General features: G+C 42.6%; 1 protein-coding gene across 1 annotated transcript in view; it reads right to left on the reverse strand.

Annotated features, from left to right (window-relative positions):
• ARMH4 (armadillo like helical domain containing 4) overlaps window positions 1-21,699 on the reverse strand; it is a 102,414-nt gene extending 80,715 nt beyond the window's left edge. The window contains exons 1-4 of the mRNA XM_037054390.1: window positions 21,604-21,699; window positions 11,602-13,048; window positions 6,343-6,597; window positions 4,097-4,309 (exon numbers count right to left, since the gene is read on the reverse strand). Of these exons, the coding sequence (XP_036910285.1) occupies window positions 4,097-4,309; window positions 6,343-6,597; window positions 11,602-12,991 (1,858 nt within the window). The 5' untranslated portion in view covers window positions 12,992-13,048; window positions 21,604-21,699. The remainder of the gene's footprint in view (window positions 1-4,096; window positions 4,310-6,342; window positions 6,598-11,601; window positions 13,049-21,603) is intronic.
• Window positions 21,700-25,959: the final 4,260 nt, after the last annotated feature.

The raw sequence follows: 25,959 nt of genomic DNA on the forward strand, positions 1-25,959 counted from the left end.
AATCTGCATTCCCACCTACAGTGCACAGGGGTTCCTTTTCTTCACCTCGTCGCTAGCACTTGCTGCTTGTTGATTTATTGATGATGGCCATTCTGACAGGTGTCAGGTGATATCTCATCACTGTGGTTTTAATTTGCATTTTTTCTATTAATTAGTGGCATTGAACATCTTTTCAAGAGTCTGATGGCTATCTGTATGTCCTCTTTGGAGAACTGTGTATTCAGGTCCTTTGCCCATTTTTTAATTGGGTTTTTTAGGGGGTGTTGAGTTTTATAAGCTCTATAAACTTTGGATATTTACCCCTCATCAGCTGTATTCTCCCATTCAGTGGGTTGCCTTCATTGATAGTTTCCTTTGCTGTATAAAACCTTTTCAGTTTAATGTAGTCCATTCATTTATTTTTTTGCATTTTGTTTCCCTTGCCTGAGGACATATATCAAAAGAAATATTGCTATGATAAATGTCTGAGATTTTACTGCCTGTTTTCTTCTGGGACTTTTATGGTTTTGAGTCTAACATTTTAGTCTTCAATCCATTTTGAGTTTATTCTTGTATAGGATGTAAGTTGGTGGTCTAGTTTCATTTTTTTGCATTTATCTGACCAATTTTCCCAACACCATTTATCGAATAGACTGTCTTTACTCCATTGTATGTTTTTGCCTCTTCTGTCAAATATTAACTGACTATAAAACCATAAGTTTATTTCTGGGCGCTCTATTCTGTTCCACTGATCTATATGTCTATTTTTATGCCAGTACCACTCATAAGTAATTAGAAATTTTACTTTACCATTTTGGAACAGAAAAAGACATTAATATTCAACAAAAAAGGATATCAATCTATACAGAGGTCATGTCCAAAAATTTATTTAGGTAGTTAGTTATATGTGTATATGTAACTTGCCATTATCCTATTTTGAATAAAAAATGAGAACACATGTGTCATGTTTATATTTCAAACATGCTAAATACAGCCCTAGCACAGTCATGTCTGAGATAAGTACAATGCATTTTTATCACCCTGAAAACATTTATTTATTAAAAAAATATACAGAGAAGTAAAGGGTATCAGGCAAGGTGACAGATAAACCACTATCCCAGACTTCATAAAGTAGACTATGTTTTTGCTGACAATGTCAAAGACACCGAAATACCCACAGGGCACAGTGCACTTACTGAGGCAGGCTTTCTTCCGTGACTGAGAATGTAAAACACAGCAAAACTTCTCCCCTCCACCAGTGCACACCTCTCAGGTGGGTGTCCCAGAGGCCAAGCACAGCTGTCTGCACAGCCAGCTGGAAAACCCCTGTTATGTTTTAAATTCTGACCCCCACCACCCCCCAAAAATATGTTCAAGCCCCACACCATGGTACTTGTGAATACAACCTTATTTAGAAATAGGGCATTGGCATATGTAATCAAGTTAAGATGAAGTTATTGAGGTTAGTCTTAATCTAATGGCTGGTGTCCTTATAAGACAAGGGAAATTTGGGCCCAGAGACACAGGCAGGGAAGATGGCCACATGAAGGGAAAGACAAATTATAGTTACGGTTCCACAAACCGAGAAATGCCTGAGGCCACCAGCTGGAAGAGGCAAGGGTTGATATTCCCCCAGAGGCTTTGGAGGGAGCCCCACCGGCCTACACCTTGATTGGATTCTAGGCTCTAAAGCTTCAAGAGAATAAATTTCTGTTTTAAGTCACCCGGTTCACGGTGCCTCGTTACGGCAGCCTAGGAAACTGACACACTCCCTTAGTCATTATATCGTAGAGACGCAAAGGAGGCAACAAGAAGACAGCGTGCCAAGTAGATACAATTTCAGGCTCTTTGGGGCCACTAGTTATCTCTTAAAAAATAAGTATTCAGAACTTTCCACAAAGGTTCTCACTCCTTGGGTATCTGGTGTCTAACAAGGGCAGGTCACTTGTCCACACCCCATTGAGAAAAACAGCGCACTCTGGAGACCTGCTCCTGGCCCCTAGTGGGAAGGTATCAAAATAACATGCGAGGAGTTCGATAATGTAATTAAATAAACACAGATCTGACACTAGAGAACTGTATGTCATTTGTTAACACGTCACAGAGATTAAAACTTAAAAGGGAGCTATCTTGACATAGCACAGCACACGGTTCTAGGTAAGAATAAATTACCTTCCTGTGGGTATAATCCTACGGTGGAATTAAAATGCTTCCCCCCGTCAAAGACGCAAGCTGCACTTACATTCCTGGGCAAGATGGAAAAACGTGAGGAAGTGGAGGCCTCCACTGCATCCAGAAATCTAGTAGGTTTCCAAGTTCAAACCAGTGTAGTCACTTTAGTTTTCAGAGGATTAGATAGACCAGCATAAAACTGACTGTGAAATTATTAATGTATTCTAATTAAAGATAAATCCTACTCCCTAGTATTTAGGAGAAAAGGTGTGCTCATTCAAAATCTTAAACCCAACAACATAGTAGAAAGAATATTTTCAAACCAAAAAACTGTCATTTGTAAGCCTTGACAAGGATCATAATTTAGATCAAAAACTGACAAAATATATTCTCAAAAGAAAGTCGAAATTGAATTGTATAGAAAAACTTACTCCAGGGTGTCTTAGGCAAGTTAAGAAATTTCTCACATATTTCGATACAACTGTCATCACCTACTAAATTTAGAAAACTTTTGCAGTTTCACAAGTATAGATTATTCATAAATATATTTTTCTCTGACTTAATGAGCCCTGCTGGGTAAAGCTGTCATCTCTAATTCAGGTTAATGTGGGGAAACCTGATTTTTCCAGATGGTACTGAGAGCATGCAGTTAATACGAGCTCAAAAGTCACATGATTTTTATCTTAGTGTGAAGTGCAAGAGCTGTTAGCTTCTGAGCTGGCTTTGATCCATTTCTTAAACCACAATTCTCCTATGGAATTTTCTGCACTACTCGTAAAATGTCCCATTTCTCTGTCAGAAAACAACAATGAAAGTCTGTAATACAGTCTGCCGAACCCTCTTCCCTACTGCAGAATAGATGAAATATAAAATAGGAGCCCATCCCGTGTCCTCACCACACCAAGCACGTGGCTATTTTAGTGCCTGAAAGCTTCCCCATCTCCCAGATTAGCTTGAGAAACTCGGCACTACAAATCTCTGGATGTCCTGCCCCTCCAGCCAGGAGTCATTCACCTGCCAAATGCTGATGAACTAAATGGCCTTTTGCCATATGTCCAGTCTCCCTGTTTGGGCAGCTGTGCTCCAAGCATCCTTTTCATGCTCAAAGCCCATGTCTTGGAAAGTATAAATCGGCCTGGATTTCTCAGTCTTAACAGGTGAGGAGATGGCCTGTTTCCAAATAGCAAAACATCCTAACCCAGAGATGTGATGAACAAGAAGAGAATAACCCAACTCGAACAACCAGAACAGTGCTGTGAAAATACAATCCACATTAAAACTTCCACCCAAGAAATTCTGGTGGGGAAACTCCAGTTCTCCATGTAACCAGTATTCTCAATCCAGCCTGCATATTGAACTCATCTTGAGCACTCTTACAATGTTCATGCCAGATCCCATCCCCCACCAAATAAATCAGAATCACGGGGAGAAGGACTCACGCATTAGGGTTTTTAAAGCTCCCCAAGATGATTCTAAAGTTCAAGTGTAGTTGAAAACAAATGACATAGGCCAGGAGTCAGCAAGCTTTTTCAGGAAAGGGCCGAACTGTAAATATTTTAGGTTCTGTGGGCATTTAGTCTGTCCTGACTATTCAGTTGCTGCGCTGGCACAAATGTAGCCACAGACACGACATAAATGAGCGTGTGTGGCTGTGTTCCCATACAGCTTTCTTTAGGAACATTGACATTTCAATTTTGTATAACTTTTCCATGTCACGAAATATCCTTCTTTTGATTTTTTTCCAATCACTTAAAAATGCAAAGCCCGTCCTCAGCCTACAGGCCACACAAAGACAGATGGCTGGCCAGATCTGGCTGAGCCACAGTTTTCTGACCCCTGACCTATTCTGCAGATTGAATCTACTCTTAATCTTTTCTCAAAAGAACATTTGCTCAGTGACACATTCAACCAGTCCTAGGAGAGATTCCCTTTAAAGCACAGGTACCTTCAGATTCGAGCTGGTCCAGGCCATACGGGGCAGCTGTATTAACAAAGCCGATGGATGGAACAAGGCTTCTTCTCTCAGAGGACGCCTCGGAATCAGAAAGCGCTGGAGAAACGCTGGGTGCCTCCTCCGTTATTCCAGGGGGTGTCACTGGAGAGCCAAAAACTGGTGTGATCCACTCCTCCTTGGGCCCTGTGACTGTGTCCTTTAGGTCTGCCAAACGCAAGAGACAGGACTTGACGCAAGGATGATCACCAGGGGAAATGTGTACTTGTGCTTTTATTTTTCAAGCAAGAAATCATTAATGACTCTTAGACCAGTGCTCCTCCCTGCCCTGCATCAGCCCAGCCACCCAAAGCAAACGCTTTATCTTGTAGGGAAAGATATTGTCTCACATCAGATCTTTGTTTCTAAATTTTAACTTCCCATTTATCCTATTGGCAATGTTATGGATGTTTCAGGATTTTATTTCACTTATTACCAAAGATAGAAATTTTAACAAAAATTTATTAAAGCATATGCTAACGATGACTTTTAAAAAGTCAGGTCACAGAGTAAGAACCTAGATCTGTGTCAGGAATATACTTAAGTTTGAAGCAGCCAAATTGAGCCCCAGGTCTTCCCAAATCTCCAGGGTGGTATTTTGCGAGCCTGGTTGATCATCAGAACCTTCTGAGGTAATTTTTTAATGGTAATTTCATGCTTTCCACATATCCCAACTTACTGAATCAGAACCTCTTGAGTGGTGACACCTGAGAAAATATTTTTAAAAGCTCCCAGGTTATGGATTCACTGAGTCCCTCATATATTGCTGTCAAGATTATAAATCAGTGCAATCAGCCTTGGAAAACAGTTAGGCGCTGCCTCCTAAAGTCGAAAATTCATATACACTATGTCCCAGCAATTCAGTTCCCAGGGTCACACCCAGGAGAGACTCCTACACACACACAACAGAGGATGTGAAAAAGAATACTTATGGCAATGACCAAGCCTGAATGACCCAAATGCAAATCACTCAGAGAGACTGGATGAAGACTGAATGAAGAAACTGTGATGTATTTTCACACTATTTAATGGAGAATTAAAAACAGTCAAAACAAAAGAGCTAGAGTAAATAAATCTTAGCCATGAAATATTAAGGAAAAACAAGTAAGTCCTAAAAAAGGCTATACCACTTATACAGGACAATAACACTTTTATAAAGTTAAAAGTCAACTAACATTTTTAAATGTATGATTTTAGGAGCAAATATCAATGCAATAAAACTAAAAGAAAGGGAAGTCAAGGAGATGATGAACACCAGGTGACTGAGGATGCTGCTAACAGTCGGGAGGAAGAGGTTGAGATGAGAAGGGTCCTGGGTTCCATGCAGGTTACTGACAAGGCCCTTGGGGTATTTGGGGGGAGCAGGATTAGAAGGTGCTTATTACATTGTTAAAAATAATTCCATTAGCCCTAACTGGTGTAGCTCAGTGGATTGAGCACGGGCCTGTGAAGCAAAGCGTTGCCGGTTTGATTCCCAGTCAGGACACATGCCTGGGTTGCAGGCCAGGTCCCCAGTAGGGGGAGCACAATAGGCAATCACACATTGATGTTTCTCTTCCTTTCTTTCTCCCTTCCTTCCCCTTCTCTAAATTAAATAAATAAAGTCTTTAAAAAATAAATAAAAGTTACAAAAGTTAAAGGTTATTGACAATAGTTTTTGTCATGCTGATGATCACCCCGATTTGAAGACTTCACTATCTGTACGATATCAGAGCATCTAAGGGCCTCCGATATAGAAAGCAATTTGTACACATTATTTTAAACACTTAAAATAACCTGTAAGACAGATGGGCATCATTTGGAGATGAACAACCCAGCTTGGAGACATTAAGACACTTACTGGAGGCCACAACAGTAGTGAGGGCCAGAGCTGGGATTCATGCCCGTGTCTTCGCTCTGGTCACCTCACCCCTAGCAGCCGGAGTTGTCCGACTAGGACAGAGGTCTCAATAGGTGAGGTCTGGCCTTCTCCCGTCCCTGAGATGAGACACCAGGAGTTTCTTCTTAGGCACCAACCCGTCATTCTTTGAGACTGTGTGACATCTCCAAGGAAGAATTCGCTTACCTTTGCTGTTCACTCTCCAGAGGAGGGGTGTGTGTGTGCCCTGGTGACAGGGCCATCTGCCTCTCATTCTATTCTTATCCATACACAGAAAAGACCCACCCCCATAACACTGAGTCCAATTCCCTCCCTTACAGACCTTCCACGATGGGAGTAACTTCGAAAGACAGAGGTGCGGCTGTTGGTGAAACTGTAGTGGCCAGAGTCTCCCATCTTCTCGACAGCTGAGTGACACCCAGAACATCAGACGTGGCAGAAGGGGACCCTTTTTCTTCTGCAGCCTCGCCGTGTTCTCGGGTAACCTGGAGGGTGGGAACCTGCTGCTCTGGTGTCACCAATGATAAAGTGGCTTCTGCCTCTTGAGCAGCTGTCGTCATCTCTTGAGTAATGGTGTCTTAAAAAAAGAGAGACAACAGTTTAAAATAAGTCAAGTTCCTATGCTTTAAGAAGTCACTATGTAATTCATAAATTGAAGAAAAAATCAGAAAGCTATTTCAGGGAATGGGAAGGTAAAGGGATCACTTAGAAACAAAATACCAGTAAAGAAATGTTCTCAGCATTGCTGCATTCAAGAGTAGTAATTCAATCTAAGACAGCGATTAAAAAGCTACTATAAAATAAACATAAGATAAAATCTAAACAAAACAGGAAGATCAACAGCTGAGCTCCCTTTAATGAACATCAACATAATCAGTTTGCTAAGAAACAAATTATACAGAACTAAGTTACAAGCAGAAATTTTCACATTGGCATTTTTGAAAGTTAGCGTTTTGAATTAAAGGGATAATAATTCTAATAACTAATATTTACAGAGTTTCCATTACAGGCCGAACACACAAGAAGCTTCGTACAAGATGGATATTATCTTATTTTCTCCTTCCACATGTAATAAGGGGAAGTAAGTACTAATACCATTCATGGAAGCCATCCATCACAGTGGTCGAGAATGCAGGTTCAAGAGCTAATTTGCCTGGGTCTGAATTCTGACTCAGTCACCTAGGAGCTGTGTGACCACGAAAAAATTACTTAACATCTCTGGGACTTGAGTTTCCTCAGCTGGAAAGTGTAAATAAGAGTATCTTTCTCACAAAAGATACTATTAAAGTTGTTGACATAAGAGATGTTACAAAGATTAAATTACATAACACATGTAAAACCCTTGGAGCATGCCCGGTACTTGGTAAGTATTTAATAAATATCAGCTATTATTACCTGTTTTAAAAACAACTTACGTTTAAAGAAGCTAAGGAACCTGCATCAGCCTATATAGTCAGTGCTCACAGCCATGGGGCTGCCGATGCCAGCCGACGGATGAATGGCTAAAGAAGCTGTTTATATACACATGCATGCACAATGAAATATTCCTCAGCTGTGAGAAAGAAGGACACTCTGCCATTGCTCAAGGAACAATCTGTAGATTTGCATTTGCCTTTAGATCATGAAAGAGAATGAAACAGACCCATGGGGAAAATGTGTCTGTCCAAGGTCCCTTTCTTTACATGACAATCCCCTCAAATAAATTACTAAAGATTATTTATAATGGTCAATATTTGCCCCCTTTTTAGGGAGGAACTATGCTGCAAATTTTAAAAACTGAGCCACTCTCAAAACTTCATTTCTAGAAGACCCTGTTACCTCTCTTTTTTAAATACTAATTCTAGGTCCACAGCTTATTAGCAAGCTCAGTACGTCATGCAATGAAAAGGTCATATTCTAGGAAGAGCTGAAAAGATTTTCCTAAGTTTTTATTAGTGACATTGTGGTACTTTTTATGTTTGTATGTTTTTCAATATGAACAATTCCTTTTCTTGGTACCCCTTCAGCTCGGATTATTTTTTCTTTTGAATTGAAGAGATTTTTACATTTGATGGATACCTAGTAAAAAGACAATGTGAGTTACAGTAAGGTCTTACATAGGCTTCATATTTGCACTTGGTACCATGGTTTAAGTTTTAGTTTCTTTTTTCTTTCTCCAATGAGATCGTAACTCTTTTGAGAGTCAGGAATCACTGCCCTTTTTATATCTCCAGCACCTAAGACAATGTTCTGCCACAAAAAGATAGTAATGTATAGTTGTATTATTTTAAGCAGTAAGCATTCTTTATGTTGCCCTAATTTTTGAAAGCATAATGAACACTTTTGAGGACAAATATGTAAAAATAAATGTTATCTATGCTCACAGTTTCATGAAAGAAGAAGAAATATCAAAATGACATAGTACTTTGAAGAACTGACTGCTGTTAGAGAAAGAAGAGTAAGAAGCAGAAAGAGTAATGGGAATTTTTAAAATAACATTCAGCCCTGGCTGGTGTGGCTCAGTGGATTGAGTGCCAGCCTGAGAACCAACGGTCACCAGTCTGATTCCCAGTCGGGGCACACGCCTGGGTTGCCGGCCAGGTCCCCAGTTAGGGGAGTGTGAGAGGCAACTATGCACTGATTTATCTCTCCCTCTCTTTCTCCCTCATTTCCCCTCTCTCTAAAAGCAAATAAATAAACTTTAAAAAAGAAAATAACGTCCAAAGTTTCTGTACATTTCTCATTTTTTCTACTTCTTATAGGCATAAAATATGGTAATTATTATAGACTACTTTTAAAACCTGGTCTTCAACTGAACCAGCTGAAGAACAAGCTGAATCAGAAGACTGGTTAACTTCCCTGGCTGGTGCAGCTCAGTGGACTGAGCACCAGCCTGCAAATCAAAAGGTCACAGGTTTGATTCCCAGTCAGGACACATGCCTGGGTTGCGGGCTTGGTCCCCCAGTTGGGGGCGTGTGAGTGGCAACCAATCAATGTTTCTCTATCTCTCTCTTCCTCCCTTCTCCTCTCTTTAAAAATAAATAAATTTAGGAGACTGATAATTCACTCATCTGTTGATAATACCCCAAACACCAAGAAATCATTGTATATCCTGAAGTAGTCCCTAGGATCTAAAGTGATTGGCATGAATTGCTTACTTCTGAAAAATACTTATACCCACCAGAAAATGGGTAGAAATCTTTTTGGCTACTCTCTAACTGCTATTGTCAATCATCTTAATTTTTCACATTCTTTTTAACACTATGGCACAAAAAATTAAAGTGAAAGGAATTATTTAACTGTTCCTCCCTCTATGAAGAACACATAGAAGCTGTTCGATTAATTTGGACAATGCAGGCAGTCAGATAGGATAATTCCAGTCTGAAAAGTTCTCTACCTTCATTTACTCATCCATTGAACCAGTTTTTATTGAGCACCTATTAGGCGCCAGATATGATGCTATATTCTAGAAATAAAAAGTAGTTGCCTGTTAAAAGACTATTTAAGTGAGGCAACTAAAACTATGTTTGGAGCATATTCAATAATCAAAATAATCATCAGACAATTACCAAACTCACTTTACTTTTCAGGCTTTATTAATAGAAGCTAAAGTAAGTCTATTACATGAAAATCGTGGATTCGATTGCGCAATGAATAATCTGGAACTCTGTGACTTCATGCTCCCGGAATATCTCAGGTGTCACAGAGAATTGAAGTAAACTTCTTGTTCTGTCACATCCAATATCTTCATGGTCATGTGAACCCAACTCTCTCCACAGAACTTAAAAACCAACTTATAAAAATTTTTCTGGAAGCTTCTATGAAGAGTTACATTATACTAGGTCTTTCAGTCCTTAAAGAATGAACTGGACATGTTAAATTCAATCTTTTATCACTTTAATTCAATCCCAATGACACTTTATAAAACATATTACTAATTTGATATTTTTCTATTAATTAATCTACTTAGCAGAAGTAGCAAGCTGTGTGGGTTCCAAAACAGTTCAGAATGAGCATATGCACTGTCTCTTCCTCCACAGCTGTCATCTAACCAAACACACGTAATAAAAGAAAAATATTATCCATCAGCAACAAATGTAAGCCTTGTCAGCTCACAACATTCATAGATGTAAAGGCCAAGAGGAAGCATAAAGTGCAGAATCAAGACAGCAGAGAAGGTTTTTCTGTATTGGTTTCCCCCGCTTTTATTTATAGATGAACTTCTCTTTGGTAAACAAAGTCAGAAACCTTACATGACCAATACTATGAGATAAGTATTTACCTAAAGCTTTTTGGTACGAAATATCAGGGATAGGAGTATTTTTTACAACCATATGTAAATAAGTATCTTACATTGTTTATTATACCACTTAAACATACAGCTAATGTATATACTTACTTACATGTTTTCATAATAAGATGTTTGAAAAAATAGTAACTCTATGTGAGGGTTTCTAAGCACAGTTGACATTGTGGCTCAGACAGACCTCGGTGGTTGAGAGGCTGCCCTGTGCGTTGCAGTGTCTTTGGCAGTGGCCTTGGCCTCTCCCCCTGGATGCCAGTGGTAGCTCCTCTCAGTGGCGACAACCAAAAATGTCTCTAAACACTGCTCAAGGATGAGGTGAGGGACACACACTGTTCGCAGTTAAATACCACTGGTCTATAGGCAGGAGTTATATTTCGATGTAATATTTATTTAAAATGTATTTTAATTTAATTTTGCTTGCCATTAAAATTTAGATGACTTATTTTTTTGAGCAGACCCAAAGTAATTTTAATGCAAATAACAAAAGGAGTTCATCTGTCTCCATCCATAGCCTCTCAATGAAAGAATTACAGTACTTTCTAAAAATGTCCTTAAAATGCACAAAATACAGTTCCTTCAGATACAGTGGTTATCAGTAATCTATTTGGTTCTAACGATTCTTCCCAGCTGTCTGGGCAGATTTTCTTTGTCGTTGTTGTTCTTGGATAACTGATAACAAGCACCAGGCGAGGGCCCATGGGGAAGGAGGCCAGATATTTTATCCTCCCGCCAGCACCTCCTCCCCACCTCCCCACTGAGTATCACACCCCAGGGGGAATGGCTGCTCTCCTGTTTCACGAAACCTTGGCATGGCAGATGGAGGTGGGCACCAAATCCCACACACGTGTGGCCACCAGCCAGGACAACACATGGGGTCATTTCAGATTCTCACAAGACCCCGATGTTTTAAGGAAGGAAATTGACACATTGCTTGGGGATTAGGATTCCCAGATTTCCAGTTCTGAGGATTGTTAGTTTCCATTGTGGCCACCAGGAAACTATAGAAAACCCATCCGGATAGAAAGCTTGGAGCATGTTAGGCCCACCTTCCTCCAGGGGCGCCCTAGCATCCTGTGACGCCTGGGGCAGGACTCCCACTCCCGCCCACCCTGCGGCAGGTTCCCATGGAGGCAGGAGGTGACACAGATAAGTGACTTACGAATTGTCACTTTAAAAAAACAAAACAACACCTGAAACCCATACAATGTTATATGTCAATTATATTTCAATTTTTGAAAATAATAAAACCAAATTAAAGCATTGCAAACTAAAGAAAGCTTGCTTTGTTTCTTTTACCTTTAAATGTATTTCTCAGTGGTTGATGAGCCTCAGACTCACGTTCCGAGATGGCAACAGTGGTCTCTAAGAAAAACATGGCACTGTGTTCCTTGGTGGATTCCACGAAGTCTGCAGTGTTTGGAAACAGGTTGACAGCAGAGGCTTTCGTATCTTCCATCGGACTTGTGGGAGTAAAGGAAACATGACCAGTGAAGGTGGATGGTCTCCCATCCCCTTGGGCTGTGAGCAGGGTTGTCCCCTTGTGTGTTTCCCCTTCGGGCAGCCCAAGCCCCGTATGTGCCGCTTCTGTGAGAGGTTCATCCCTTTCCACGCCTTCCACGCCTTCCATGCCTTCCACGCCACTATCGGTTACTTGGGCTGTCGGAGACCTTCCCATTCCCATCTGAGGCTCTGTGCGGTCTCCCAGCTTTGGGGTCTTTATCTGGCTCACACTCTCTAATTTGGTGTCATCCCACTCATCACTCGGGGCAGAGGCAGCTGGAACAGCTGTGCTGACACTCACTGTGACTTCTGGAGCCCCCGGCAGGCTGTCAGTCTCCAGCTTGACACTCAGGGTATACTCGGAGATGGCAAGCCCGTGCCTGGTAGCAGTAGCCTGGGTATTATCAGCTGTCATCTGCGAAGGCTTCTCCCTATCAGACGTGCGGCTTCCAGGCTCTGTGCCTGCTACGGGCTCAGCACCAGGAAAAGAAGTTGTCCTAGGATCTGTGTCTGCTTCAAATTTCTCAGTCCTTGGATCGGCGGTTAGTTTCTGGTTAGTGTTCACATAGGATGAAGATGAATATCCCAGACTAATGCTTCCCTGACTTGCTGTTGTAAACAACTGACTATCCACATACTTCAAAAAACCTCGTGTTGCTTTTGTGGTCCCTTCTACAATGGGCTGAATGTTGGTGCTACCAAATGGTTCCTCCTCATCGATATTCCGAGAGGCAGTGGCTGTGACAGGGTTGGTTACCATGGCCTTGGAAAGCAGGGTTTCAGGAGGCATTCTCTCCAGCTGGCTGGAACCAAACGCTTCTTCCCCTGCTCGGACCACTGGCTCAGTAGTAGCCTCGATACCAAGGCTATTAGGCTGCAGGAGCCCAGCGCCTGCAGAAGGGGTGTCTTTGTTCGTAGTGGATGCTTTACCTAAGGGCACTGCTGATGGTCCCGCTAACACTATCACTGGGTCTTCGGAGACCACTGGTTGGAAAGTGCCCTTGGAAGTGATGGAGTCATTTTCTAGGTCATTCACGTTTATCTTCTCAGATGGCACTCCTTTTTCATTAACACGTGTTGCCTCCCTTCTTTCCATTTTGGGGAAGGCCAAACAGCGCGCGGCGCAGTGGAGAAGCAGAAGGCCACAGAAAGCCAGACAGACGTGCAACACGGCTGGTCTCCTCATAGTGGAAGGGAAAGGTGCACACAAAATGGCAATGCTGACGAAGGCGGTAACCGAGTCCTGTAGAAAAGCAAAGCACGTCACACTGTCATACAAATATATTTTGTAAATAAGCTCCCTTTGAATTAAACCGTGAGTAAAAGAATCTTCCTGACTTCATGCTCAGAAATGGTACGTAAAAGAGAACCGTTCTATTTCCTTGTACCTTTGAGACAGGGATAACCCGGTTCATTTCTCCCTGCTGAATTCTGCAGCTGATTTAACTCGATGCTCTCTAGACAAAGGCACACATAGTTCAAGTACTCACTTCATTGTTTCCTAAATACCTACCTGAAATAAACTACCCTTAAAGTCACATTTGCAATATTCTCCCCAAATTCCTCTAATAGTCATGTAGTTAAATGACTGCAGAATGGCCAAGACAGCATTTACTTACATTACATTCAAAAAACCTTTTAAGTATAATTTATTTTTTAAGTATATTTAAAAACTATTAAGTGTCATCATAAGATCTGTCATCATAAGATACTGAATACTGAAATATTCAAAACTTTTAAAATATATATAAATTATTTTCAATTAAGTTGTCTTTAAAATGCTTAACTTATTTCTTTTCTCTGCATCAAACATAAAAATTATAAGTGAAACCTTCATGTTCAAAATGGGATTAGAAAAGTTAAAAGAATTAATGCAAGTATTTATTAAAAGAAACAACATTTCAAGAGAACCAAAACACATTTTAAATTAGTGGTTTTTACTGAATACACGTTATTGTAATATTAGGCTTCATTGCATTTTTTAAAGAACTACGCACACTCTCATCACTATTAAAACTATATCAAAATTGATCATTTTACCCAAAACTTAAGGGTTTTAGTTCTTATTATCTATTTGGCTAAGTAAGGCCCTTCCTTTTCCCACCATCAGAAATTTCTCAGATGCAGCAGATTTTCCAGGACATCAAACCACCTAGAAAGGAAAATTCTAAAATAAAAAACTTATCTTTATAAAAGTTATACCTTTTCTTTCTTTCATGTCTAATCATTCAACTGTCTGGTTTAAGCATGTGATGCGTGCACATAAAGTGTAAAAATCTGCATTTTCATAAGGCCTTTCTCCTTTAGGATGTTCAAAGCTTTCACATTTTTATCTCATCTAGTCCTCCAGATCCCTTTGAGACAGAGTGAAAGTCAAGTCCTTGGCCCTAGGTAGCTGCTGAAGAAAAAAAAAGGCTGAATTTTTCTACCCAAGGAAAGAGGAATCCAGGAATTCAGAGCTGAGGCATCTTGCCGAGCTCCCAGCACCGCGGGAAGGAACCGGGGTTGAGGCAGATCCTCCAGCCCCGCTCCAGCCTTCAGACAACTACTGCCCCAGCTGACACCCTGACTCCGGCTTCTTAAAACACCTTGAGGCAGAACCACCCAGTTGAGCTATTCCCAAATTCCTATTGCACAGAAATGCGATGAAATCATAAACATTCACTGCCACCAAGTTGGGAGGTAATTTGTTACCTAAAAGCTCGAATCCACAGTAGTTTGGGAAACATTCAGCAATGGGCTGATGTCATGAAGGGTCGCAGTGCCAAGTGTGGAGGAGCAACAGCACGTGAGAGGCCACAAACTGAGCAGCAGGAGAACGTGGAACCAGAGGTGACTAGCAGAAATACGAGCCCCCGCCTGCCCCCTGCCAGGAGTCCTCAGAGATCATGAGAGAGATGTTAGATTTTCTCATGTGTAGGATGAAGGTTTGAACCAATTTTATTTAAATATTAAATTTCATACAGGTAGCTAGCATTGTTTTAGAAGGAGAGAATATGGGAAATATACTTGACAAGGAGGAAATTGCATGAGCCAAGGCATATCAGCGATCTGGACATTAGTTACCATCACAGACGAGCCAGAACGCATCCCAGTTCATAGCCGGGTACCAGATCCAGCACCAACAGCTGCCCTGTCACCTCTATTTTCCTTGGTTAATGCAAAACTATGCGGCAGCCGGAAAGCATGCGTGCTCACGGTTGATGACACGACACGTTCAGATTTCTGCAGAGAAGTTGAACTACGAAACCCTCTATAGTGGAAGATACATAAAAGCTACTGATCTCTGGTTCATTTCTGACAGTTCAGAGAGCTGTCCTTTACTGAACAAATACGTTTTTCCAGGAGATGCAGGGTGTGACCTAAAAGCTTAAGCTACAAGATCTTATACTTCTGGATAACAACCTGAAGAAAGAAAACCAGGCCATCCTGGTGGCAGTAAAATTCAGAGGGTCATGCACTAGTAACAGACGGGTGGTTCCTGAAACCCGTGGAGATGCACAGGGAATATAGTGGCCAACGGATACGTATGCACGACCCATGAACATGGACAACGGTGTGGGCATGGCCTGAGGGAGTCGGGGGCAAAGGGAGAAAAACTGGGACAATTGGAATAGCATAAACAATAAAATAAAATTTGTTTAAAGTGTGAACAATGATTCCTGAATCCTAGCTTTACCATTGTTAAAACTTGCTGAGTGACGGGGCAAATGGCTTCAGTGTCTCCTTTGATAATAGGAGGACTTAAAATCATCTCTGAAATCCCTTCTTCCTCCATGATTCTGTTTTTATGCTTTATCTGTACTACTTAAAATACAATATTTTCTCACAATTTTGCCATCAAACAGGCAAGGCACCCAACTGATTAAACAAATGCTCCACATTTTATTTAATATATTCCAGAGTCATGTGGACCAAGAGAATTTTATGATCCAACCAGATGAGAGGGCACAAACCATAACGATTTAATATAATCTCAACAGCCTTTCCCAGCAGAGTTTTTGTTGAAAGTTGCATTTGTACCTAGATCTTGAGCTTCAGGACACTGGTGTGAAAGGAATTCTGCCCGGGCTCTAAAAGACTTTCCTTCTGTAACTAAGTGTCGGCCACCTGCTTTCTAAATCCAATTATGACAGGAAAGGGGGGGTGCGCTACGAGCCTATCCCGTGTCTGTGTTGCAGCCATATGCTCCTTCTCTCCTATTCAAAATGATGTCTGAACTTCCAAAGAAGCAGAAAAGACAGCCGGTCACGGCAGCAGGGCGTGTTTGCCACTCAGATAAATTGGTAGATGACCTTCAAGTTCCAGGTCTCTCTCAGTCTTTTCAAAGCACTGTACAGGTTCCCAAGGCCACTCCCACGAGCTTGGAGACACCCCACCCCCCAGCACTGGGAGATGCATGACATTAGACCATATATAAGAAAAGGCCGTCCGTTGTCAATGCAGTGACAATATTTCTAAACTTAAATAACCACCCTCTCCCTGGCAAGTGCCTGGCACAGAGGAAATGCTCAGTAAATATTGGCTGAACAAACAGACGAATGCCTCTGCTCACTTCGCTGGGAGAGGAAGAGGGAGCGGGAGACTTCGCCGCTTATTAGACTTCTGCGTCTCAAGTCTCTTAAACTAACTCAATCATTGGAATAGTTCATAAACAAACGAAGATTCCTCTAACTTTTCCTTCACGCCGTGACTTTGGATGCTGCTTTCCCTTCACTAAATCCTGATCAAGTAATTCAGATACATAAGCTAACCAAATTGCAGAGCGTGGATATTCGCTTCTAATCGCTTAAAAAGCATCCCTTCCAGAGCAAGTCAGTCGCACTTGGTCCATTGTGTGCTATCAAGGTATCCTAATGGCTGGGCAGTCCTCTAGCAGCTTGACTGCATTTCTTTCACTAGCGGGCAGATAAGTCGTCCTATCAAGCATTATCTTTGACAGTCTTAAATAGATGCAGTCCAGGATCTGTTTCTTTGTCTAGGCATTCTAGGCATATGCATGTTTCAAAGACAAATGAATGACAACATTAAAAAAAAAAACTCTTAGCCATCTTGTTAGACTCAGTTTTTTTAACTCCTCGTCATTATTTTTTCAACTGAAGTGTATGTATACTACTATTGTTCAGTGTATTACCCAAGTGCACACACACAGGGGACCAGCGTGTTAAAACGTCCTCCGCAATGAAGAGGCTACTATTTCCAAAGTAAATTGGGTTCCAGGTACAATATATAAGGAACGTGAGCATTACCTTGAGAGTATTCAAGATATGGGAGGGCTATAGAGTTTGCCAAAAAAAAACAACTGCTGACAATCTGGCTGATATTTTTTCCCCTGGGATAAACATAAATACCAGAAGAAGCTAGTGTGGGGTTTCAGGAAGCTGCCTAATCTTAGATTTTCACTGTCTACTGGAAGTCACTTGGATGCCGCCTTAAACATACCGTCTTCTTCACCTGCAGCTGGTTTTCACCTTGAACTCTTCCCTCCTCTACATTTCAGATTCACAACCTCTGTGGATTCTTTCCTCACAATATCTCTTGGAATTATCCCTTCCTTTCACTTCAATGAATTGTTAATATTTTAACTGACTTTTAGTTGATTATCTTTTTCGGACTGTCTCTTCTCCAACCCATTTTATACAATCCAGATGGTTTATTCTTAAGACTAAAAATTACAATAGTCAATTTTTTTAAAGACTACCATCTGGTACCAGGTACCAGAATCCCAGGTACCAAGTGTTGTAAGTGCCTTATGTAACTTGTCCTATTTAACCCTAACAGTGACCTAATGACATAGGTATTACCATTATCTTCACTTCTTTGTTAGAGGAGAAAACCACAGGCTTATAGAGGATAACAACTTGCCTGTAGGATCGTGTCTATTTCTGACCTTGTAAATTCTGTTAAGACTTCAAGTTCCCTGCCTTTGCCACCACATCCTTCTGTTTTCCCAAAACATAACTTAACGCTCCCAAACGCGCGGTTGCCAAATTCCATATCTGTAATGCAACCCCACGGCACTGGTGCCCAGCACAGACACCACTACCAGCAGGATATATTGCCCTCTTCTGTGTCATCCTCATTGCAGATTCCTAAGTTTTGCTCATGACACTGCACTAGTCAGAGCTCCCTCCTTGTTCCCTACCCTAGGTGTCCCAACCCTGGGCCCCCAGGTCACGTCCTGTTTACCAACTGCCGTCACAAAATTGCCTCACTCATCCTCTTCCCACCTTCTCCCAGCTTCTCTAGTACAATAATCATGCCTGTAAGCGCGGTCACCTTAAATAAGGTTACGTTCTATGTGCACACACACTGATCTTTTAGCTCCCTCTGTTTGCCATATACTTGTTAATAGTGGTAGGCACATAGAGGAGGTGCTCCATAAATATTTGCTGGCACGATGTGAATATAAATAACCATTTAAGAATGTGCAGCGTCTCCATTTTATATTGTACAATTTTCGATGACATTTCACGGTCTATCAATGTCTAATTGCATGTTGTGTTCATCACAGAACCAGTTTGGGCGACTTAGCCAACGTATCATTTGAATAACACTAATAACTTCTGTATTCTCACCTCTGCTATATTTTAGGCTTTCCGTATTTATTTCATTTAAACAAATAAATCAGCGTAACAAGTGACAAGTCTCAGAGCTTCAGGTCGGCTGGCTTCCCTGTTACCATCTCACCTTTAAAAATCCAATTAGTGCTTCTGTGGTTGATGAAGGGAAAAGGAAACTCCCCTCTTTGTCTGTATCTTTATCATCTTTCCCTTTTGTGTTTTTCCTAGTCCTCAGTGATTGATTTGTCAGGGTCCTATCTTTTCTTGTTTTAATCCTGAAGGCCCTCATTGCCAATGCTATTTCATTTGCCTAGAGCTGAGCTCATCAAGGCTCTGACCCTATTAACCCGACTGTGGCACCCAGCACCGAGGTACCCCGTTTCTGATGCACTGTGCTACCGACAGCTGTTAGTGGCCTGATATATTGGCTTCAAGATCATCTGGTCCCCGTCATTTTTCACTGTAAAGTAAGTGGCTGGCGTGACAGATGATCCTTTCAGCAGCGTGCTAGACCACAGAGGAGGGAGGGAGAATAGACTGACCACAAAGAAAAGCACGGTCGTCCCCCAGGAGGAAAGCGGCATCAGTGCTGACAGGGAAGAGAATAAGTAGGGCTGGATTTAGATGGTTACTCTGGCAACTATTAATACCTGCCCAGGGTTTTACCATCCCTGCAAACCAAAACTGTTCTTTCTACATATGGAGCCCACGGCTTTAAGTCTCCACAATTTAGTGCTGTAGATAAATGAAGATGTCCGTGTTTATCACCCCTGGTGCATCATCCTATCCCTAATAAAAGAAGCTAGACTTGAAGATTAAAACACTGGTTTGAAGTTCCAGCTCTACCTTGGGCAAAATCACTGAAATTTGGTTTCCTTGTTGCAAAATGGAGATAATAATGCTCATTCTATTTTCTTCAAAAGGTGGAAGAGAAACCAGAAGGTGATACTAGTCCTGAAATGGTTTGAAGAAAAAGGTTTAAGTACCATACAATTTAAGACATATTATTGTGATCCTGACATGCATTCCTTTCAAACTACAGAAATGTGAGCAGTCTAAAACATCCATAACACCCTTTTTCTCCTCCAGCTCTTTTCCCAGAGCCTCCCCCTTCCAGCTTCTCATGTAGACAAAGTGATGGAGAATCATCCCCAAGTAGATATTTCAAGGAATAATCATAAGACCTAACATTTCAAGCTGAAACTTGATTCAGACAATTTTCTTATAACCACGAAGAAAACACAATACACAATAGGGAAAAACAGGATTGACCACAGACCTTAATTAGGGAATGAGTTTTCATTTTATAGAGATTAAGCCCAGGTTCCCTCGGAACAAGTTGGCTTCCATGCTGTGAGACTAAACAAACACAACTAAAATCCCACATGCAACTTTTCAGGCAAGCATCTGCAAATCAACAGTGAACTACATCTTTGGTTGAAGAGTAGAAACAGGTAAGCCCACCTTCCTCCTTTTGATTCTATACTTATATTTAGCTCCAAACCATATCTGTAATGCCACAGTATGATATCGAAAAGTTTAGCATAAAATGCCAGAATACAATGGTAAGAAGCTCCCTATGAAAATAAAGATAAATCCACATCTCCCTAATTAACTCTGTTGCTGCAGTCACATCGGACTCCTTGAGACTTGGGACTTCTGTGAATAAAAGCAATCAATATCGCCCTGGCTGGTGTGGCTCAGTGGACTGGGTGCCAACCTTCAAACCAAAGGGTCGCTGGTTCGGTTCCCGGTCAGGGCACATGCCTGGGTTTCAGGCCAGGTCCCCAGTGGGGGACATGCAGGAGACAACCACATATTGATGTTTCTCTCCCTCCCTTTCTTCCCCTCTCTCTGAAAAATAAGTGTTTTTAAAAAAGCAATCAATATCAAGGCTGCTGCCTAAGTGCTTGGTTCATTCTTAGGACAAATATAACAACTCTGCCTTATTCATAAAAGTAAGTCTACCCTTAGATTTCTGTGTATAAAAGTAATTAGCAATGTTCTGATCCTATGAAACCTCACCCCGGTTTTGAGTTTCTTCCAGTAGAAGGACAGTAGGGTTCTGACGGCAAGGGAGCAAGCCGGTTTGTGGCTCTGTAGGCTCTCGGCTTAAAGGAAACTCCTTGGAGCCCAAGAGCATCACGTGTGGTGGGGGGATACTCAAAAAGGAGGGGGAGGCATGCAAATTTTGGCCACACGTTTTGCTCCCTATAGAAGAAATCGCTCAGAGCTCTATGGAGGGTTTTGTGAATCACTTCCTCTCCCCCTTAAGGTTCAAACTGCAACTTCCAAACAATGAAAGCAGATACTTCAAAGCAGCCTCCCTCCTCTCCTCCACCACAGCTCTGCCCTGAAAAGAGGTTTCAAGGTCCTAGGACACCCTTGGGATCAACTTGGGGGGGGCAGATTCCTCATCTTTAAGAACTACTTTTAACAGTCTTTGGTTGCTTCCTCACCAGCCAGGACTCTACGTGTCCACAATCTACACAGGTCAGGGTCTGTCAGCGACCAGGACGCACAGGAGACATCTGGGCACCTCCGGGCAGCACCTCGCAACAACCCATCTAGTCTCAGGCAGAGCCTGACCTCCGCGCCTAATCCGCAGGCCCTCTTTCCAATTAAGTGACCTTTCCAAGGAGCGTCCTCCTGCCGCGCCCTGGGGGACTGGCCAGGGTCTGAGTAAGGAGGTTCAGAGACATCTCTGCGCCAGGCACTCAGCTGTTTGTTTCCTGCAAAGTAACAAAACATCTCGGTGGCCACCGCAGCCTCCACTCGCTCCACAGCTGCTGGGCGCTGTTTGGCATAGGGAACATCGCGATCGATGCTGCGAAAGGCGCAAATCGCGGTCTTCGGGAACTTCTCTATCACTGCTGTGAGGCTGGGAGGGGAGAGCGAGAAGAAAGGAAAGCCCACACAAAAGCAGCCAGCCCAGCAAGCTCCGCCAGCACAAAGGCCCGCTCGCTGGTGCGGAGCCCGGAGGCTGAGCTGGAGCGCAGAGTGCGGCGAGTCCTCCAAGGCCTGCGCGCCGCGTCCAGCGCGCCCGGGGCTGCCCCTGTTCTTTCGGCGACGGGCGCGCAGGGCGCACGCCTGGCGCGCCCCTGGCTGCCGCGCTTCCCGGACTGCACAGTCCCGCGTCCACCCCGCGCCGCCCGCACCTCCGACTCCGTCTCTTCCCCAGCCCCGGGTCTGCAGCCGCAGCCGCCCGAGTGGCCGGAGCCGGGCCCGTCCTCACCTGTGCGCCTTCAGCAGAGCAGCGCCGGGAGAGCGGCGGCGCCCGCGCTCAGCATCCCCGCGGCGGCCCCTGCAGCGGTGGCGGCCCGCTCCACGGTCTGGGTTGCCAGGGGGAGGGAGCTTCGCTTTGTTGCTTATTCATGAGGCCGAGGTTACGGCTGGGGATTGGACGGATGATGTGCCCGCCCAGGCTCCGCTGCCACTGACACCCGATGCGGTCGCCCCACGCTCCTTGTCTCCCACTCCCCCGCTTGTGCTCCAGCTTCTAGGACCCAGGGGCGGGGGTGGGTCCTGCTCTGGACCCTGCCCCTGAGACCCGTCCCGAGACCCCCTGCCCTGCTGCCCTTGTTTGAAGACTGGGCTTCAAAGACAGCTTTCCCTCAGAGTCTACGAAGAAGAAACCAGGCTCAGTTTTCGCTAGAAGAGCCCAAATTTCTCTGGTCCTTGGTTAGGGCAAAAGGGCGCAAGTCAGAAGCTAAAGGGCGTTACTTGTGGCATTTGTACGGTGTAGCGCGCCCCGAAATAAGACCCTGTAAAGTAGCCCTACACAGGTGTTCCCTTTCGATCACCCAGAAAAGTTGGAAATAAGTGCTAATAAGACGTAGGGTTTATTGAACCCTTTACTCCTGCCGGGCACAATGCTAGGTGCTTGCTTCACTCATTACTTGCATAATCTACCCAATAACTCTGAAAGGTAGATTTGGGTAGATTTCTCCCCATTTATCAGGGGAGAAAGATGAGGCGTAAGGCTGCGGAACTTGCCCAAGGTCTTACAGCTAATGAGGCCACAGGTTATTCATGACCTCCATTCTCAATCTCTCAGGACTGTGTTCCTTTTCTATCACCCCTCATTGCAGGTAAAAAGGGTTGTCAGTGACCTGGTCGCCATTCCCGAACAAGCCCCACGGATTTTCATATTTGCAAAGCATTTTCCACGTACATTATCTCTTGTACTTAGTAACTCCCTTCTTTTTAATAGCGTCCTCAGTCCTGTTTCATAGTTACTTGTAAACACCTGGAAGTCAGGGAAAGCTCTCCTTCACCTTTAACCCCCACACCTAACAGAGTGCACAACTGTGCACTGTGACCTATTCCAGCCATCTTTAGAGCATATTACCTTTGTATTTCTAGAAAGGGCGTCAACAAGTAGTTGCTGAATGGAATGTGATTGAACTGAATTGTATCTGTAAGATCTGTTTATGATGCATATTCAACTTAATACAGTGTCAGGCATTGTACTGTGACCAGTGGGTCTACCTGGACTGAATACCCACCAGGTGAGAAAGCCACACCCAGCCTGAGCAGAGGTGTTTCAACATTTTATCTGTATGTCAGCTGTTTGAAACTCGGACCACATCTCGTAAAAGCAATGTTCAGTAGTATGGTGAGATTCCTAGCTAGACCACAAAATTGGGTCTATTTGACACAAATGAAAGCAAATAGCAGCACTAATAAAAAAAAACTGATCAGTGAGGTTGGGCCAGAGGAACAAATAGAGTAGACGACAGCAGGAGGAAAGAATTCCAGCTCCCACACGCAATATTCCAAGTTTCTTTGACATCCCTTTCCCTCTCGTTATGAGACCCCCACAACGTCCTGGTGTCTTCCTTCTTAGAGACCTGTGACCCTGGAGGTCCCCACTACAGAACTCGACTACTACCCACACCTGCCTTACACACAAAGTTTTTCGTTCCCCAAAATTACCCTTCTCCCATAACAGAATTCCTATATCTGTTTTCCTCAATCCACATTATTTTAGCTATGCAGTAAAAGTAAAGTGATCTCACTTGAGCTCCTTTATACTAGTCCTTTATCCTTCCCAAAATGGTTTGTATCGCTTTAAGCAACTCTGATTAGTGCCGTTTGTCTCAACAGCTACTGCCAGTACGGGGCAATGACGATGAGACCCACTCCGCCACACTGCGCCACCCAAATTGTAAATCGAGGACAGTTGTGCTTTAAAAGTAAGCCATATCAGTAAATCCACACGTAGTGAAAGCTACCAGCCTTTTACGGGTAAAGCAAGAAACTGTGTGCGTGCATCGGGGAGGTTGGAAACACCCAAAAACTACAATCACGGTAAGCACAGAGGCTCAGGAAGGCAGGTTTAGTTGGGGGTCACCAGATTTAGTAAATGAAAATAGAAAATCTCAACTCAATGTTTGGGACATTCTCATGCTAAAAATTATTGTTTATCTGAAATTCAAATTTAACTGGGCATTCTGTAGTTTATCAGGTTACCTTTGCAGTATTAGGTGATTACTGGGTCCTGGATGGTAAAAACGTTCGTTAGCAGAAAGAAATCAGTCACACGTAGCAAAGAACAGGACAACCAGTCCCAAGAGCCAGGAGTGGACAATATCCATTCAAATGCCACCCAGAGGGGAGGGTACGGGCAGTCCAGACCTGAGCATTGGGATGCCCTTAGTAAAGCTATCACTAATTGGGTAGAAATGCTTCACAGTATATCAGCTAATTCTCTTTATTCTGATTCCCAGTTACCAAGTAACTATCTGACACCTCCATTTCCCCTGTGCAATGCCCATAAGGCGCAGCTGAAATGAGATACGTGAGCTGAATTGTGTGTGTCTGTTTGTAACAGAACTACTCCTGATGCCACAGAAATTGGGTTTCTAGTCTTACAAAAGTGAGAGCAAGACATTGAGTGCGGCTGGTGTTACCAGGGTAAGTGCCACTTAAGGGTTCACATCAGAGCCCTTGAGAACCAGCTGGCTGGACTTCCCCAGACCCTGCACTACTGTTTCCTGGGGATGGATTTTGTTCTAGTTTGTTTTGTTTTCATTTGAGATTACATGAGTGACAAGCATGTGAGTCAATAGAACAAAATGAAATGAAAGAGACGCAGGAGGAAAAAGCTTCTTGAAAGGTGAGTTGACCCTCACCTTTCAAGTTGACCCTTGAAAGGTGAGGAGACTCCATCTCCTCAAAACCTTTCCTGTCATTCAGTGATTTCCTCCCCCTCTCTTTAAGTTGAACCCTCTAAAACTTCTTCCTTGGTGCTCTTACAGGCTCCCAAGGCACTCAGCAAAGGGGTCCAGGCATGGATGGAGAAGGACAGGAGCTGCCGTGTAGAGCAGGGTCCTCTGCAGATTAGATGTTCTTCTCTACAAAAGACTGTCTTTCCTTCCCGGCCTTCTTTTATGAACACGCGCTTTTCGGTATTTCCCAGTGTCCTCTGCCCAGCGGCCCCTGCCTCTCGCTCTGTTGGAGACTTCCTGGTTGCTTTTAATTTTTTAAGTTGAAGTTCCCAGGAGCCAACTTCAGTGTAAAATAGTGTTGTTAAGTATACTCTACTCACTCTGGGCATTCAATAAATATTTGATGGTTATGGTGATGATGATGTAAATAATAGTAATATCGTTAGAATCCATTGTATTAATTCTAATAGATGTATTCGGTGCACCAAAACCCGCAGGACACTTGACATGCCCTACTTCAACGCTAATGAGCTTAGACTTTCACTTCATACTAAATTGTCTAAGTGGTTTTCCTTAAACAAAGCTCTGGAACTGCAAGTTTTTCTATACTGCAGGGTTTTTTTTTTTACTCTTAATACGTAAGTCCATTATATGTATCTATACTATTCAACTCTTATGCAAACACCCAGAAGAATTCTCTTGCTTCTTTGCTTTAACCTCAAGAAATCTGTAACTGTTGTAGAAGCAAAGTATCATATGGTTTGCCGTCCCTTCTTTTTAAAATCTGTTATTTTCCATATTCCTTTATTAAGTGTTAGGTTTTGTTAGGCCCTGAACTTTCTTCCTCAGTTCTAAACAAAATGTTTCCGTGCCTGTGCCTTGAAAAAGGAAGCTAAGAGAGGAAAGAGCTACTGATGCAGGTACAGAAACAAAACTTCTCAACAGTACATCCATGTAGAAAGAAACTTTTTAGATAAAGCCAAGGCTGAAAACATTTACCAAAAAAAAAAAATCTTGTCTTTTTCTTTTTCCTTTTGCAGCCATGAATAATGTCCTTGTGAAACTGCCTGTAAAAGTTCTTTTAAAGAGATTTGAACATTAAACGTTTAATGTCCCCTGTGGAATATACCCTTTAATCCTAAACGAGTTGGTCATCATGAATAACTATATTCAAAATGGCATCTATAACTCTAGAAAAGATATAAATTGCCTTTTACTATGTCAGACAAGCGTCTTTTCTCCATCCTCATCTCTTTTTTGTATGCCTAACACTAACTAAGTTGCTGACATTAAGAGATTCCTTATCTTAAATAATGGACATGAGATAATTATTATTAACGTAACAGTGTGTGTATTTATTCTTCTCTGCCTCTACTGAGGGTAGAATGATAGCAAAGCCCAGGCCCCAAGAAGTACTC

The sequence above is a fragment of the Sturnira hondurensis genome, unplaced genomic scaffold (genome assembly GCF_014824575.4).
Source record: "Sturnira hondurensis isolate 20B ecotype Veracruz unplaced genomic scaffold, ASM1482457v3 Scaffold0008196, whole genome shotgun sequence".
NCBI classification, from domain to species: domain Eukaryota; kingdom Metazoa; phylum Chordata; class Mammalia; order Chiroptera; family Phyllostomidae; genus Sturnira; species Sturnira hondurensis.